The sequence below is a fragment of the Engraulis encrasicolus genome, chromosome 5 (assembly GCF_034702125.1).
Source record: "Engraulis encrasicolus isolate BLACKSEA-1 chromosome 5, IST_EnEncr_1.0, whole genome shotgun sequence".
NCBI classification, from domain to species: domain Eukaryota; kingdom Metazoa; phylum Chordata; class Actinopteri; order Clupeiformes; family Engraulidae; genus Engraulis; species Engraulis encrasicolus.
This window is the reverse complement of record NC_085861.1, coordinates 41,582,385-41,599,884: the sequence shown is the minus strand read 5'-3', so window position 1 is coordinate 41,599,884 and position 17,500 is coordinate 41,582,385. Positions and strand designations below refer to the sequence as shown.

At 44.7% G+C, this 17,500-nt stretch overlaps 1 protein-coding gene across 1 annotated transcript in view; it reads right to left on the bottom strand.

Annotated features, from left to right (window-relative positions):
• Positions 1-16,054, bottom strand: part of LOC134449463 (ubiquitin-conjugating enzyme E2 E2-like) — a 28,317-nt gene extending 12,263 nt beyond the window's left edge. The window contains exons 1-3 of the mRNA XM_063199417.1: positions 15,885-16,054; positions 11,682-11,882; positions 8,605-8,655 (exon numbers count right to left, since the gene is read on the bottom strand). Of these exons, the coding sequence (XP_063055487.1) occupies positions 8,605-8,655; positions 11,682-11,875 (245 nt within the window). The 5' untranslated portion in view covers positions 11,876-11,882; positions 15,885-16,054. The remainder of the gene's footprint in view (positions 1-8,604; positions 8,656-11,681; positions 11,883-15,884) is intronic.
• Between the last annotated feature and the right edge of the window lie 1,446 nt (positions 16,055-17,500).

Genomic DNA, 17,500 nt, shown 5'->3' with positions numbered 1-17,500 from the left:
AAGAAAATTACCCAAAAAACAGTGTTTGATAAGACAAATGTGTACCATTGCATCCTATGTACTTTTCAAATTTCCACGAATCAACTGGCTGACTGATGTGGTTGAAAATGAGAAGTCCTCTACGCTTGTGTGAAAGACAGTCTGCCAGGCGGTTTGGGATGTGGTTTCCGTGCTGCCACACATGAGAATCTACGTCTTTGTTGCCTCGTCATTGTAACAATACCCTCACCAGCGAAGTCTTCGCTATAGATTTCCCAGCCCACACAAACAAAAGAAAAGTATAAAACATTGCAAAAAGAGGAGAAAAGCCAAACACGTCTAAGTATGTTAAAATGTAATCTGATAAGAAAAAAAAGTCACACACAGATGGCTTACATGGGTCATTTACAATAAACAATATTTGGACACAAATTCTAATGAGTTGTTAGAGCGTGTGTGTGTGCAAAAGGCTTTGTTCTCTCATCCGTTTGATGAGGTGTGTGTGTGTGTGTGTGTGTGTGTGTGTGTGTGTGTGTGTGTGTGTGTGTGTGTGTGTGTGTGTGTGTGTGTGTGTGTGTGTGTGTGTGTGTGTGTGTGTGAGTGATGAATGTGTGTGTGGGGTTGCCGCCACCATAAACCCCACTCCTTCCACCTCGTCAGCAGGACAGGGCCCTTTTGGGAATGATCACCGGAAGACTTGACTCTCAGGCCTGGGATAGTGTTTTGTTTGTCAGAGTAAATCCTTCCCCAGATAAACAGAGACAGGGAGGGGGAGACATAAACACAGGGAAGTCCACTCACACATCCACCAAGGACAGGAGCTGAGCTTGTGACAGGCAGGGCCACTGACAGCTTTGGCCAGGCCCAGGACAAAGTGATGTGAAAGGGCCTCCCACCCAATACATACAGTGTAATGAGGGCATAGGTGCCGCTAGGGGCCGTAAGGTGTTCTAATGGCCAAAGCATTGACAGCACTGACAGGGGCCCTTAAGGGGGCCCAAAAATCAAATCTTTCATGGGGCCCAAAATTTCTGACAGAATCTGCCCCCCCCCCCACTCTTCTCCCTGGGCCAGAGACAACTGACCACTTTGCTGCACCCCCTCCACCCCATGTCGGCTTCGCTGATGGCAGGGGAAAAGTGCGTTTTTGCTGGTGTGATAAACGGTCTTTTCCTATGATTATCTAACCTACCTTGTGTATGCTAGTACCACTTTATGCCTAGCCGATAAATCTTATTTGTATTCCTAGAAGTGAGCTGTGCAATGTTCAGGCGAAAGAGTCACGTCGGCTAGCCCCAACTCAAGCCTAATAGAGGATGATTTCTTTTTATTGAGCCATATCTGTGGAGGAAATCACATCTAATGCTTTAAGCTGTCAAGATCTGACTGACTGCTCTATATAAGCCCCTCCATAGCTGCTTATATTAGCACAAACACGCACGCACGCACGCACGCACACAGACACACAGACACACATACACACACACACATGCACACACACACATGCACACACACACATGCACACACACACACACACACCTCAAACTAACCAGTCAGAGAGGTCCAGAGATAAAAGGACAGGAGAAAAGAGACAAGAAAAGGGATAGTATTTCCATATATATTGAGTGACCTTTTCTCTTCACTATGGCTCTCTCCCCCGCTGCACACACAAGACCTTGACTCTTCTTTGCCGCGTTAAAATCGGATATTACCTTCATCCAACTGCACTTAAAGCAATGTAAATGTGCCCTCGGAGAATGTAACCTTCAGACGTAATTCTAACGGTCACCATCTTCATACAATACTTGACCTTTTTCTAATGGAGCAAAACCATAGACCCTCTCCATTGGCATTGGGGAGCGAGAGCACTGTGCACTGCCAAACCCCTGTGACAGCTAAACGGACAGCACAATAGGCTGGGCTTAATCCAATTTACACCATTTAGACCACATCTGAAATGGAAGGTTGGGCTTTTTTTGTTAACAAACACAGGAATGCCATTAATTATGTATGTATGTAGTCTTGCACGGTTCAGGCTGACAATGCTGGGATACAAGCGATTTCAGCCCTGAATGCATTGAAGGGTCAACAAACCCTCAGACTGCACATCAAGAAATATACAGTCTCTTGGCCAACCTGTAAGTGTGACTAGGCTAATGCAGAAATTACTCATGCACAGTCAGTTTGGTCCATCCACAGAGATGGGATCAAATCACTGTAATAGTGCAAGGTTTTATAATTTACCATCTATAATATTACAGAGGAAATGGATTCTCAAAAGGCTCGTCAACCTTTACTGCCGAGGCCCTCTGGGATTGTCTGCACATCTGACAAAGACATTTTTCTCCATCAGTGCAACACATGGCCCTATCGCTTCCATTGTACCTCACAAGTCCTTTTTTGTCCCTTTCATCCCAGGTACACACACACTCACACACACCCACAGACATAGAGGCACACACACTCACACACACCCACACACACACATATTTACACTCAGACACCTAGTGCGCAAGCATGCTCGCTTGCTCGCACACAAACACACACACACGCACGCACGCACGCACGCACGCACGCACGCACGCACGCACGCACGCACGCACAATCATCACACCGTCATTCAGTTAAGATCTTCTTTTTATAAGGGCCAAGCCATAGCCGTTTATCAGAGCAGGAAGCTAATGAAGCAATCTCTGCTTCCCCTGGCCGTGAAAAGGCACCCTGATACCAATTACAGGCCTGTAATTGTGGCTCTGCGCTGCGGCTGCTGTTTCCTTTCTACCTTCGAGCAGAGGAGAGATGAAACGGCCTCAGTCAAGGACACGTTTTCACCTCTCATCTCCAGAACACACAAGCTACTGTTAGATTCTGTATCTTTAAAAAAAAAAAGCTTTGAGAAAGACATACTATGGGGGTATTTCCTCTCTATATCCCTTGAGAGTGGCGATCACATCACCACAATATATATATCCGAAGATGATGGATGATTAAAACAAAATGGCATCTCCTACAATCTGTTACACACGTTTTTCTTGCTTAAAACACACAAAAAAATCGAATGGTTTGGAGGGTTGGGTGAAAATGGGGGATTAATTTGGTTTCTTTAAAAAGCATGGTGATAAAAACCTTTTTTAACGGTGTTGATTATTCTTGTAATCTGATTTCCAAGCACATCTCTCTCCTTCCCTCCATTGCCAGAGGGCTTGTTCAACCCTTAGTGTTGAGGAGCGCGGTGGATGTTCTGTGAGAATGCACTTCCCTCTCCCACAATCTGTATCCCATTTTATTTGCCTAAAGCATATTAAAATCTCACTTAAAAATGTTCGCCTTGGGTCGCCGCTGTGATGAATAATGTACTAGAAATAATTATCATCACGCTTAAGCTTTGCCTACAGTTTATCAGTGTCAGAATTCTTACAGTAATCACATACTGTCTGCTTCCCAAATCGCATCCGTTGTAATATGTGCACTCACTACAATGCTGATGAGAGGACACAATCTAAGGAACTAGTTCATTGTGTCTAATATGAGGACAATTCTAATGACTAATATGGGCAGAATTACAACACAGTGCAGTGCATGGAATATGAAGAAGAAAGGTTACAAAAAATTGTAGCAGTAATCATGAACAATCTTGATCACTGCAATCAACAGCAACGAATGTTGGTTTGATTATTTGTTTGTGATGACTTGAATTTGATTTCCCATTCATCACGTCTGCTTTTGAGTCGATTGTTTCAATAGTAGAAATAATTGAGAAAGTCGCACACAGAGCCAGACAAGAGGACAAATCCCTCTCTGCCAGCAGCCTCTTCTTTGTCTAACAGTTTGTCTCTGAGAAATCCATTAAGCCAATGATGGAGGTCCTTCTCAAAGCCGTAATGGATTCTGGGCGCAACTGTTTACTTTCCAGTGTATTTGTTCTTATGCCAAGACTATATAGCCTGATTCGCCATCAGTGCAGGATTAGAGTCCCGTCAGTCAAGACTGTCTCTCCTTCTCTCTCTCTCTCTATGGCCACACTCGGCTGGGAAAATCCTTCAACAGTTTAAAATGTACACATACTTGTCTTCAACCAAGACCATTCACAACACCATTTGAGTCATTTAAAATGTATTGGCATATGCTAACATATGCCGTACAAGCATCACATACTTGTTTGCTTGCTCACTTACAGACTTACACACGTGCACGCACGCACACACGCGCACACGCGCACATATGCACGCACGCACGCACGCACGCGCACACACATACCTTTGATGAATGAGAAGAGGCTTTGTTGACTGTCAAACAAAACGTCCGAACGGGCGCCGGTATGCAGCCGATTTATAGAAAAAGTATTTACTCCGAGCACTTACTAGCCGCGGTCTGAGGGATCAGACATATCAAATGATCTACAACATTTTAATGTGCCTCGGGCTTTCCTGTCCACGGCAGCCAGAGAACGCTGGTAGCAAAGGATTATGATAAAATGGGGGCAAACACCTCCACAACCGCCACAAACACCAAGAGAATGACTCATGATGACACATGAGATTAAGACTGTAAGAACCTGAACTGTCTAATAGAAAACAAACAAATAACCAATAACGGCCATTGCAGAGCACGGCATGACACTTCAGCCGTGTATTAAAAATGAGCTGTGTATTAAAAAATGAGCTGTGTAGGTATTAAAAAAGTAACCAACAACACAATAATACAGATGTCATACAGCACATGCATCAATGAGACACCGAATGTGAAATGTAAAAAGCTGGAATAATGCCTTTGCCCATCTCCCCCTATTCTTCTTCTCTGTGTCATAGATAGCCAAGATCTCTCTGCATCCAACAAAGAGCCCGGCGCCACATAGCATGGGCCCATTATGACAAGTAATGAAAATGTTCTTGTCAAGCCCACCCACTCCCCCCTAATTTCCTTTCCGACTTCAATCTGCGAGACTTTACCCAGATTTCTCTAGCCTCAGCAACCCCACCCCCACCCCCACCCCACCCCCTTTCTTCTAAGCATGGCAACTTCAGATAGTGATCAAAAAGATTTCCCGAGGGACATCTCTGATCGTACACCCCCCGCCACACACACACTCACACACACACTTTCTCCAAATTCCCCCTTATGAATATTAATGATCCCCCCCCCCCAACCCCCACTCCAGAACGTGAAAAATGGCCCTGATTCAGCTTCTCCTGCAGCTATTCCTACCCCCCCTACTCCAACCCCTCTACCCCCAAGAAGGGGCCACACAGAGGAGGAGACAGACGGGTAGTGGTGGTCGTGGTGGTGGTGGTTGTCCTTCCATCAGCTTGGGGCCAGTGACGCCTCATAAGGGAGGCCACAGCCTAAACTCAGACACTAGAACCCCTACTACCACTGGACTCCATAGACGCAGAGTCTAGAACAAAAGTGTTCGGCAAAGGTAGCTAAACAAACGAACAGCCACACAAACAAACAAACAAACAAACAAATCCTCTCTCAGTAAAGCTACCACACATAGGGAGCCCCAGCTTCTAGACTAGGTATTAGATAGCCTGGTCCTGACCATCCCATAATACTACCATTTCATTTCGTATTTATGGTCTGGCATTTGTTTGCTCTGAAGCGATTGTAGGAAGCAGGGAGTTCGCACTCAGTTATGGTTTGAAATTATTGGACACCTCTCACCCAATCGCTGGCAGTTACTCAACAACAACATAGCGCAGACCAATGGCTCTGGCGCAGATGTGTACGTCATTGTCACGAGCGCCCTCCCCCTTTCGCCCCCACGTGGGGGGCGTATTCGATTATTGGCTGTTTTCTGGGGGGGCGTTGCGATCAAAATTCTACTGCTCCAGACACTCCACAGAGAAGCACGGCCAGACTACAGTTACTGGAGCCAATCCTTTGGCGGAAGTACGTAGGATGGCTCGCGAGGCTAGGTATTAGAGCCCTGAGAACTGCAAAACTACTCTACATAACTAAGCAGGACTTGAAACCAAAGTGGTTAAAAGAGGCAGCAATATGCTGCTGGAAACAAACAAACAAACAAATATATAAACACTGTAGGTTCCAATCCAGCTACAGGGGTCCCCCTGTTCATTTCTTTTAAAAGCCGATGTACCCCTCCTCATGCCTCAAGCCGATGTCCCAACCCCTCCGATGTACCCCTTTCAGAGGTATGTCATCATTATCTCACACGCTTCTTCTTCCCAGGTCTGGCTTGGCCTGCAGTAAAGCCTCACGTAAAAGCTCATTCTGGTCTGCTGGTGTTGATTGACAGCGTCAATCACCCGTCTCAGAGCAACATTTTTCTCCCTCTCCCTCTCTCCCTGCGAGAAGAAGAAGCTTAGCCGCCGCCACAATGAAGTGCCGGATAGAGTGCTACAGTATTTATTCTCCAACAAGTGACATTCAGCGCCGAAAATGGTGCCTCTTATTGCGCTGTCGCCCGAAAATCCTATTAACGCTGGTTGAGCAGACAGACACAATGAAGCGCCTACACGTACACGCTGATATCTGTTGCCAGATCTAGAGACTTCCCTCCGCAGAACGCAGAGTGCGATGCGATGTGATGCGGTGCGATGCAATGTCATACAGCGGCAATGTCAACGTCAAACAGATTAATAATGCAAAGGAAGTAAGTGGGGGCAAGGTAGCGCTCTGTGCCAAAAGTTTACAGAAATTCTCTCAGAGCTTCACCAAGCTGCTCAACAGTCTGCAAAGCAGAAAGCTCAGCTCAGCGTTGCAATTGTCTAATTTAAGCAGGAATGCTTTTGTAATCCGTCCCATATACACTCACACAGGTCCTCCTCCATCACTCCACACACACATACATGGGCACACACACACGGACACACACACACACGGACACACACACACACGGACACACACACACACGGACACACACACACACGGACACACACACACACGGACACACACACACACACACACACACACACACACACACACACACTTAGACACACACACACACACACACACACACACACACACACACACACACACACACACACACACACACACACACACACACACACACACACACACACACACACACACCTTCCGAGGGAGACAAATCTGTTTAATATGACACCGTTAACGTTTTGCTCCTGCCGTGTATCGTAGCGTTTTAATATCACAGTGTTTTCATTAGCCTGCTGTCATTTACACTGACATTCACCACAGGCACAGCTACGGTGGTTTGTGAAAGCTTTTTCAAAATGTCTACAAGCAGACACCACCAGGAACCATCCGAAAGAGCGACCCACATGACTGATGACTATAATTTCATATGTTGGTTTCCACACTAAAACGACACATGTGCCAAAACCAATATTACCAAAGCGAGATTGACAGAATGAAAAAGATCAATGCATCCATTTCTTTATCGCTCTTGTTTTGCTTCTAATTGGCCACATCAAAGTTCCATACCAACAGAATCCAAATGAAAGAAGTTAACCCATTTTGGCCTAAGCCCTTTTTGGGAAAGGGTGCCCTCTGCCTATTAAATCCTAAATATCTCAGCCTCCTAAGCACATACAAACATGAAATGAGTTGCATTTAAAATCTAGGACCCTCATATTGCATTAGAATGTGTTCATTCAGCTCTAACTTACCCACATGTTTAATAAAACAGCTAAAATATCAAGAACCTGAATGCAGCGCATATTTGTCTCCAGGACACAATAAGAAGGGAAGTGCTTGGCTGTTGTCATTGAACGCCAGCTCCCACTTCTTTTCACTGCTCTTTTTAGTGGCCCTTTTTTTCAGTCTTAATTTGCTGCAGAATGGCCAGAGTACACACTGGTGATAACAGCCAGCTGATACATCACATCCCACAGTCAGGTATATAATCAATGATACTGTCAATTTGGAGCTGCTTGGCTTTGACTCAATGTGGCGTGGCATGGCATGGCTGTGGTTTTTATTGTTGTCGTCACCCCCCGCTCCCTCCTCTCCTCCATCTCCCCTCGTAAACCCCTGGGGAGACAAAGTGCCACCCTGCCACCAAAGCACATGTGCTCTGCCACTTGCATTGAGTCCCGTCACACCAGCCCTGTCCCCGTCCCCGTCCCAAACACCATTCCCGCCCCATTCCCAGCCCCATTCCCAGCCCCATCCCCAGCCCCATCCACCACCCCTGCCTCCAAGCCACTGACAGACTCATCAGCACACAATAACCATTACAGCGACGCTCCAGCAACAAAACCCAGCAGGACATGACATGAGGGAGGGAGGGAGAAAAGCAGGAGAGATGGAGAGACACAGAAAATGGGAGACAGACTGAGAGCGACAGGAGGAGAGATGGAGAGCGCAAAAGTGAGACGAGTCAGAGAGAGAAAGAGAGGGAGGCGGACAGTGAGAAAGAAAGAAAGAGAGAAAGAAAGAGAGAAAGAAAGAGAGAAAGAAAGAGAGAAAGAAAGAGAGAAAGAAAGAAAGAAAGAAAGAAAGAAAGAAAGAAAGAAAGAAAGAAAGAAAGAAAGAAAGAAAGAAAGAAAGAAAGAAAGAAAGAAAGAAAGAAAGAAAGACATAGTCAAAGAAAATGAGACATTCGCTCAATGAAATAGGGTCATATGCTAGATATACTAAGCTGCCGTCAACAACCCGGAGCTGAAGGTACTTGCTCACCTGCAGTTTGGTGGTGGGTCCAGTGTGATCTCCGCCAGCTCCTTCTGGATCCTGAAAGGCAAAGTTAGACAACATGTAACAAAGATCAAAAGCTGCAAACTGCAAAAATTGACATTAGGTCACGCTGACCGCCTCTGTTATTACAGGGCGTCTCGTACGACAAGCAAAGCAGCTCACATTCTTCCCCGACAATAAATCTGTCATCATCATGGCACTGACATCATAGAAGAGTGTCGTATCCACCAAGGCTGTGTGGATTTTTTTTTTTTACAGAGGGAAAAGAACACCACAGGGTCAATCACCCTTGAGGCTGCATTGCCTTAAAGTACTTTAAAAGTACAAGTAGCAGCAAAGTCATTTGAGAAGCAGCCTATTCTTTATGCTTACATAACGCCGCTTTATCATGCTCTACTTTTAAAACAGGGACAGCTGCTTTACAACACAACAAACTCAACTCACAGCGCTCTTCAAACTCCTCTACTGTTCAGAGTGAAGACATGCAGACAAAAAAAGTTGACGCGCTCCTGTTTTATTCAGTGGTCTTTGCTTTTTGTTCATTGACTTGACAACAATGTCTTTGTCTGACATCCTAGTTTGTAGAATAAGAGGCTGAGCCTTGTTTGTTTCGACAACTAAGTACTAATTAGGACATTCATCCCTGACTCCCTCGGAACAATGATAATACCATTAGCATGTTTATTCTTCACCAAGTAATCAGCAGAAATTGGTTGGTGTGTGACACATTCTCTCAGGGCGCTGTTGTCATATTCAGCCTCATATGCTAATTACGTTTACTTGTTAACGTACCATGCAGCTAACTCTTGTGTTGGTAACCAAATGTCTGTGCTACAAACTTTGTCTCGTAATATGTGACTGAACAAAAAGCTGCTGCCCCCCCCCTTCCTCATTACTGGGAGTCATCCGCTTATTGGGAGTAGCCTACACTGTTTAGTTTCTACAGTGGTTCCTCTTACCATCGAGTTATACTGGATCCGTTAGGTCAAATACTTATCTAACAATTAGCAGCCACAATAATCAATGAAACTGGATACACCAGACATGAAAAACACCCCATTCTTTTCCACATATTTGACTTAACGGGACACGTCCAGTGTAGCTCCTGGGTTTACAATTGAACGAGACAACTGGAGACACATCACAGAGCTTTAAAAGGGAACAGACTACCCTCCACAGTGCTGTATTTAGACCCAAAAGTAAACTCCATTTCCCAGTGCTGATTTTCACCTCTCAAGTTTACAGTTAACTTCGGAAGGCTGAGAGGCTCTCTGGTGTTTTTGTGTGTCCTTGGGACAACAGGTTCTGTGCCCAATCTACGGAGACTTCAGTACATTCAGAGAGACAGAGAGAGCATTCCAACTGCCTTCAGTCCTGGGCCTGAAATCCCTGGGAGACCACTTTCCTGTCACATGGTGCAGAGAGCAGGACCAGGGGTACACTGCCACAACACAACACAACACAACACACCATAACACAGCCAAATGCAATGAGAAGTGAGCGCTACAATGTGCTCTGGGACTCAGACTCTCTTTCTCCAGACAGACAAGCACGCACACAGCACATACACACACGCACGCAATAAACAGAAAACTAGCACACACACACACACACACACACACACACACACACACACACACACACACACACACACACACACACACACACACACACACACACACACACACACACACACACACACACACACACACACCTTTTATAGCATGAAATCCATTCTACACAGCAACATTCAAATCCCCTCTAAATGTACCACTGTGTGTTTGTGCGCGCGTGTGTGTGTGTGTGTGTGTGTGTGTGTGTGTGTGTGTGTGTGTGTGTGTGTGTGTGTATGTGTACTGCTGTGGCTCATTGTGGTCACACATTGCTTGTAGGTCTTGGCTCCGTTCCCCAACACAGTAAATGACCAGGCTGGCTTCAGCATGCAACGGCATGGCACCAAGCCCTTCCACTCCAAAGGAGAACAGATGCTCTGGGTGGCAAAAACCAACCGTGAAAAAAACATGAACAAAACAATGTGACCTGAATGTTATGCTGCCACAGGAGGCTTAACAGTGTGTGTTAGCGTGTTCATGGATGCTTCTGAGGAAACCCATGATAGGAGATCATTCAATTCAATGCTGTGGTATGGTTAAATGGGACGGCTCCCAAGGAAAGACAAAAACGCCAACCAATACAGATAATGTTTCTCTTGGAAACAGTTCACACATCAGAGGGCAAGGCAACACTTCAAAACACAACACGAAGCACAGAATCGGCCTTGAAAATGAAAGCAATTAAAACGACAAGATAAATAGAGGCGCATCATTTCTAATGCTGGTTTAACTTGCATCCATTTGACATGTCATGATATTGTTCACGATATATGGTTTATAGCCCTGGGATGGGGGGGTTAAAGTGCTGCTAACCCTTTTCAGACTTCATGAATCACTCAGATGATTTTGGAAATAGTATTTTATAAGGTAGAATACATAATAGAGCTGATTTATGCACATAGCCACAAGGAATACACAACAAGATTTCTGAATATGTCAATGATATCTTTGTAAGACAAAAGTTGATGCAAGACTCATTTCAACATCCTCTGGCATCTTTCAGGTGACTGCCTCCCCGCAAAACAGTTGCACAATGCTTCATAAAAGTTAACACAAGTGGTGGTAAAACCTCATGGCAAAAGGAGAGGTTTTGTGAACGGACATTACACACCTTGACATTGATTACTTTATGAGGTGGCACACTAGGCAGAAGAAACATATGGCCAAATTTCCTAAGGTGAGATGGACACCCTTGCACGCCTAAAGGTGACCTATTTAAGTGATTAATGAAGTTGAAAAAATAGATGTACTATACAACTTTTTTCAGAGTTCATTGATCAACTTAATGAGTTAACCCCTATGTGTGCGCGTGTGTGCGTGTGTGTGTGTGCTGTGACAACTCTGCTGTGATTTCCATCAGTATTTGGATCTGTGCAACTTTCAATGGGCTGCGATCCAAATAAAAGTACTAAACGGTGTGTGTGTGTTCCAGTGCGTACATCTCCTCACCTCTTGGCACTGGTGGAGAGCTTGGCGGCCGTCTTGCTGGAGATCTTGGTCTCCTTCTTCTTGGGCTGCACCTGCTCCCGATCGCCCCGCTCGGCCCGTTCCTGCTCCGGGGGAGCCGACTCGCGCTGCTCGATGTCCGAGCTGCCCCCGCTGGTGCTGGGGCTGTCGTCCACTCGCTGCACCTCGCTAGACATCCTGGCCCTGGGGGACACATGCATGTGGGAGGGTGAGAACGAGAGCAAGATAAGAGATCAGCGATTAGATAGATAGATAGATAGATAGATAGATAGATAGATACAGTCCCAGGAAAAAGTTTGTACACCCTTTGAAATTTCTTACATTTCTGTCAAAATTGATCATAAAACATGGTGTGATCTTCCCGGAAATCTCAAGAAGGAACAATCAGAGTCTGCTTTAATTAATTCCACCCAAACATTTACATGTTATCGTATTTTTATTGGTTATAAGGCCATAACATTCACAGGATAGCAGGGCATAAGTAAGTACACCCTTGCATTAAGTAGGTTTTAACCCTCAGTTAGTTGCAATATCATCAACCGGACTTGTCCTGTAGTTGCAGATCAGATTAACAAAACAATCTGTTTGTATCTTTTCTCCCTCTTCTTTAGAGAACTGCCTCTCGTCAGCAAGGTTTGTGGGATGTCTGGAGTGCATAGCTTTCTTGACTTCATGCCATATAATCTCAATTGTTTTTTGTCAGGGCTTTGACTGGGCTATTTCAGAATGTGTATTTCATTATTATGAAGCCATTCTAAAGTCGATTTGCTTCTAAAGTATGGGTTGTTGTCACATTTCAGGACCCATACTCTTGTGTGCTTCAACTGTGTGACAGACTTCCTCACGTTTTTTTCTGTAAAATATCACAATAAACTTGAGTTCATTGTTCCACTGATAATAGCAAACTGTCAAGGGCCTGAGGCAGCAAGGTAGCCGCATATAATGATGCTCCCGCCACCATACTCGGAAGAGGAGATGTAACCAAGAATAGCAAAAAATGGGATTCATTCTGACAATCTAAAATTAATGGGGTTTCTGTCCAAAAAAATATTGCTGCACCTTTGAAGTTTGCGAAAAATCATTTATATGCTTCATAGAATTACTGCAAAATATTCTGTAGACCAACATTGAAACCAAAGTTGAATTGTTCAGGGGAACACACAATGTCATGTTTGGAGGAGAACTGGAGAACCACACCTTCACCAAAACATCATCTCCACCTTTGAGTATGGTTGCGGGAGCATCATTATATGTTGCTACCTTGCTGCCTCAGGCCCTTGACAGTTTGCTATTATCAGTGGAACAATGAACTCAGAAGTTTAGCGAGATATTTTACAGAAAAAAGGGAGGTAGTCTGTCACACAGTTGAAGCACACAAGAGGATGGGTGCTGAAATGTGACAACAACCCATACTTTAGAAGCAAATCGACTTTAGAATAGCTTCATAATAATGAAATACACATTCTGGAATAGCCCAGTCAAAGCCCTGACAAAAAAACAATTGAGATTAAATGGCATGAAGTCAAGAAAGCTATGCACTCCAGACATCCCACAAACCTTGCTGACGAGAGGCGGACCGAGAAAGAAGAGGGAGACCAGATACATCCAGATTGTTTTGTTAATCTGATCTGCAACTACAGGAAACATCTGGTTGAGGTTATTGCGACTAACTTGGGGTTAAAACCTATTGAATGCAAGGGTGTACTTACTTATGCCTTGCTGTCCTGTGAATGTTTACATCTTATGGCCAATGAAAATATGAACACTTGTAAATCTTTGGGTTGAATTAGTTAAAGCAGACTCTGGTTGTTTCTTCTTGTGATTTCCGGGAAGATCAGACCATGTTTTATGACCAATTTTGACAGAAAGGTAAGAAATTTCCAAGGGTGTACAAACTTTTTCCTGGGACTGTAGATAGATAGATAGATAGATAGATAGATAGATAGATAGATAGATAGATAGATAGATAGATAGATAGATAGATAGATAGATAGATAGATAGATAGATAGATAGATAGATAGATAGATAGATAGATAGATAGATAGATAGATAGCAAGGAGGAAGGGTAGAGTGGAATCAGGGAGCATTTCTGCAGGGAGTTGTTCTGCTATGATCAATGTCTAGCAGCTATGATTGAAGATTGACTCAATCTAATGTCACACAGGGGGCCAAGTTGATAAAGTGTCACATTCAAGTCTCATCATTTTAAGTAGATAGATTTAGAAATAGATAGATTCAAAGGATCAGTGGTGGCAGTGATCGAACATTGATTTACATCGCACCCGGTGTACATTTGTGTGTATGTGTGTGTGTGTGTGTGTGTATCCCACTCTCCGTCTCTCTCTAAAGGTGTACGTATGAGGCGCTGTTGCAGAACTGAGTTGAACGAGAACTCTGTCAGGAGAAAGGGCCTTGAGGACTCTGCCTGTCTACATTCGGACTTCCAGCACAAGACTAAATGGCTAAATGCAGGAGCTCTCTGTGGCTTAACACATTCTTTTGACTTTTAATTAAAAAAATAAAGGTTTTTGACGTGTGTAAGCTATTGGAGATTACTGGCACAAAAGAACAAAGCGGTGGGCAGTGGGTTGTATACTGTATGAAAGTATGGAGGGCCGAAAAACCTAGAGAATGGGAGAGATACTATGTTTAATGTTGCAGCCTTATATCGTGCTGTGCACCCTGTCGTGTCTTTGGCTGAATACTAGGCCTTGATCAGGTGGTAGTGTAGTGGCGCACAGTGTATACCCCAGTGGATCTTATAATTCAAATTATGATGATTTGTTTTGAGAGGTGCCAATTCTGGAGCACTCGGCAATACAAGTGTATGTCTGTACAGTAGTCTCTTAGATCATGTGATTGGTTGCGCTGTATCTAAGGTATCACCTCCATGGCAAGGAGGAACAGGATAATGCAAGGTGAATAATCTTTTCAGTCTCAGTAAAAGACAGCCATAGAGCAGGTTATCTATTGTATACCCAATGCGTTGCTTTTTCCATCTAGAAAGAGACACAACAAGAAACAAAAGTTTAAAAATGCTTTTTGAGGCCGACACAAACTTGCAGAATGCCATTCAATCATGGTTAAACCTTGAGGGGCATCTACAGTTAAAAAAAAGGTTCTCCAAAATCCTCTGCTATTTATTTCCAGAACACTCTCAGGAGACCCTTTCATACAATTGTGCTCACTCAAGTTCTTCTACAACTGTGTCATCAAACAAAAATCTGAATCTTCATGGGGAATTCAGGGGATGGTTGATCTCCAGGGACCGCTCATAAAAGACCCTTTGCACTCCTTGTCAAGCCTGGAATGTTTAATAAAGACCCAGCTAAAATCCTTTTTAACGCGTGGTGGCCCCAATAATAAAGACTAGTATAATTTTATGTGAGTGTGCCTGTAGACAACACATCCTATCTTAAAAGAGTGGTTGTTCCAGATACTTTAGTTGCATCGTTTGTGGTAGAGGGAAACTATGTCAAACATTTAATTGCATTGTTTATACACCCCTTGCCAACCAGAATTGGAATCCCTGTAGCCGTGGCAGCCTGCGGCATAAGCAATTATTAGCATATCCAACAACTGTTTCAAATTCTAATAATCCTGGGCGAGGGCGATTCATTGTCAAATGGCACAGTTTTGATTCAGAAAATGCGCACTTCTAAAGATTTCACAATTACGACGAGCCCCATTTTGTCTCGCAACTGCTCCCCGTGTGACATGAATTGCTACGGTATTCTTTTGATGGATCCTAAATCCATGTGGTTCTCTTTTTACCACAGAGCTGTCAGACTGCGATTGAAAACACACATCATTAACCCTGCAGGAATCGCAGACCCCGCTGCTACACGCTCATTAGACGCCACTATTTACATCCAGAGGCCCGAAAATCCTCAACTCGCACAAAATCGCTAACAACAATAAGCAAACAACGCCGTTGACGCGAATATCCCAACAGGCTGCGGGGACTTCACCGAGGCCCGTTCGAAGCGCTAAAGAGATCCAAAGCACCGCTTGAAAATGAGTGAATTCGGAAACGTTTCTCCAATGACCGCGATGAGGGCTACCTCGGCACAAAGAGAGGCACGTCCCACACATCTCCTTATTGGAAAACAGCACTTCCACGGGACATTTACGCACTTTTCTTACATGGTTGAAGGGCAGCTATTGGCGAACGATAACGTTACCTGTCGAGCGGCCGTCGATGCTGATCACGCTATGATTTTCCCAGGTGAAAACGATATCCGAATCGGCCGCGGCTCGCTCTCGTCTCCTCGCTATTTAACTGAGGGTAGCAACAGAAAAGCGATAACAGAAACTGAGACAGCCAGCCGGACCGCCTCTACGCGCGCTCTCAGCATGGCGCGCGCAGCGCGTTCACGGCCCGATGGTGCTGTGGAGTGTGATCACACATTTTCATTGGGAATGAGTGGTATTTTATAGAAAATGAGCTATTGTTTTATTATTATGCTTATTACACCGGGAGGATTTTTTTTGCCGTTCAGACACTGGGGTAAACAATGTCAAGATCCACATGGAATTAAATAATTAAATTAAAGCCAAGGCAAGATTTGCTCGCATCACCGACTGGTGTTTCTTCTTTCCTTCGGGTAATGAATGAATTTTCTCATTGTACATTGGAACAGTTTTTCTTTTCAAACACATACACACGCACACACACACACACACACACACACACACACACACACACACACACACACACACACACACACACACACACACACACACACACACACACACACACACACACACAGTCAGCCCTTCAACCCAACTCGCTGGCTTAACCGCACAATACATATTCAGGGGCCAGGAGACTTATATACAATAACAGGTGTTGGCCCGAGTTTACTACTATCTACTAATTGAACGCTGTAAAATGTATGGTGCACCAGTGGATCCTACCTATTCTGTTTATACACAGTCTGGTAAAAAAAAAAAGGTCACAACCACAAATATGTTGTTGGACAGCTTTGCAGCGTTGATTATGCCACGCATTTTGGTGTTGCATTGTTTCAATAAACTTACTTCTGCAATGTCCACATTTATTTCCATCTAGCTCTTCATTATGAATTCACAAGATCTTGTATTGATGATGATGGTAGCATTTGATCACTGTGCAAAACTTTCTCTAGCACATCTGAAAGATTCTCAGTGAGAAAGGTATTGCACGTGTGCTCTGCAGTGCCAGTTCTATCAATTTTAGGGCCCTAGGTGAAATATAGACATGAGGCCCTCTTGAGTTACTTTTGCTGGCATTTACCATGGCATGGCTGACTGTTGGGGGCCCCTACAGTGGGCCGTTCTACTGGAGCCTGCCCTAGGTAATTTTCTATTCTGCTTATTGGTAAAACTGGCTCTGATGCTCTATACTATCCTTGCACTGCTATTGCTGCTTCATGTGGTGGTGTATTATACCCTCTCCACAGTCATCAGATCAGCATAAGAAAGGCCGGGTGGTGGGGACTTTAGTGAGTGGAGGAGGGCTGGCTGACAAGCGGCCGGGTGGTGGAGGGTGATGGCCGACCCGTGAGCAGGGGAGCCGACAGTGGGGGGGAGGAGGGGACACAAAGGGGTCTGTTGTCCTGGGCCCAGGCAGATGAGGGGAGATGTGAGTTCCTCATTACATTGTATGAATTGATGGTAGGGCCCTTTCCTATGATTTGGTCCCGGGCCCAGCCAAAGCTGTCAGCGACCCTGCCCATGAGGCTAGCAGTGTGAATGGGGAGGTCAGGTGGTGGTGGTGGGCGACCCGTGAGGCTAGCAGTGGGAATGGGGGGGCCGG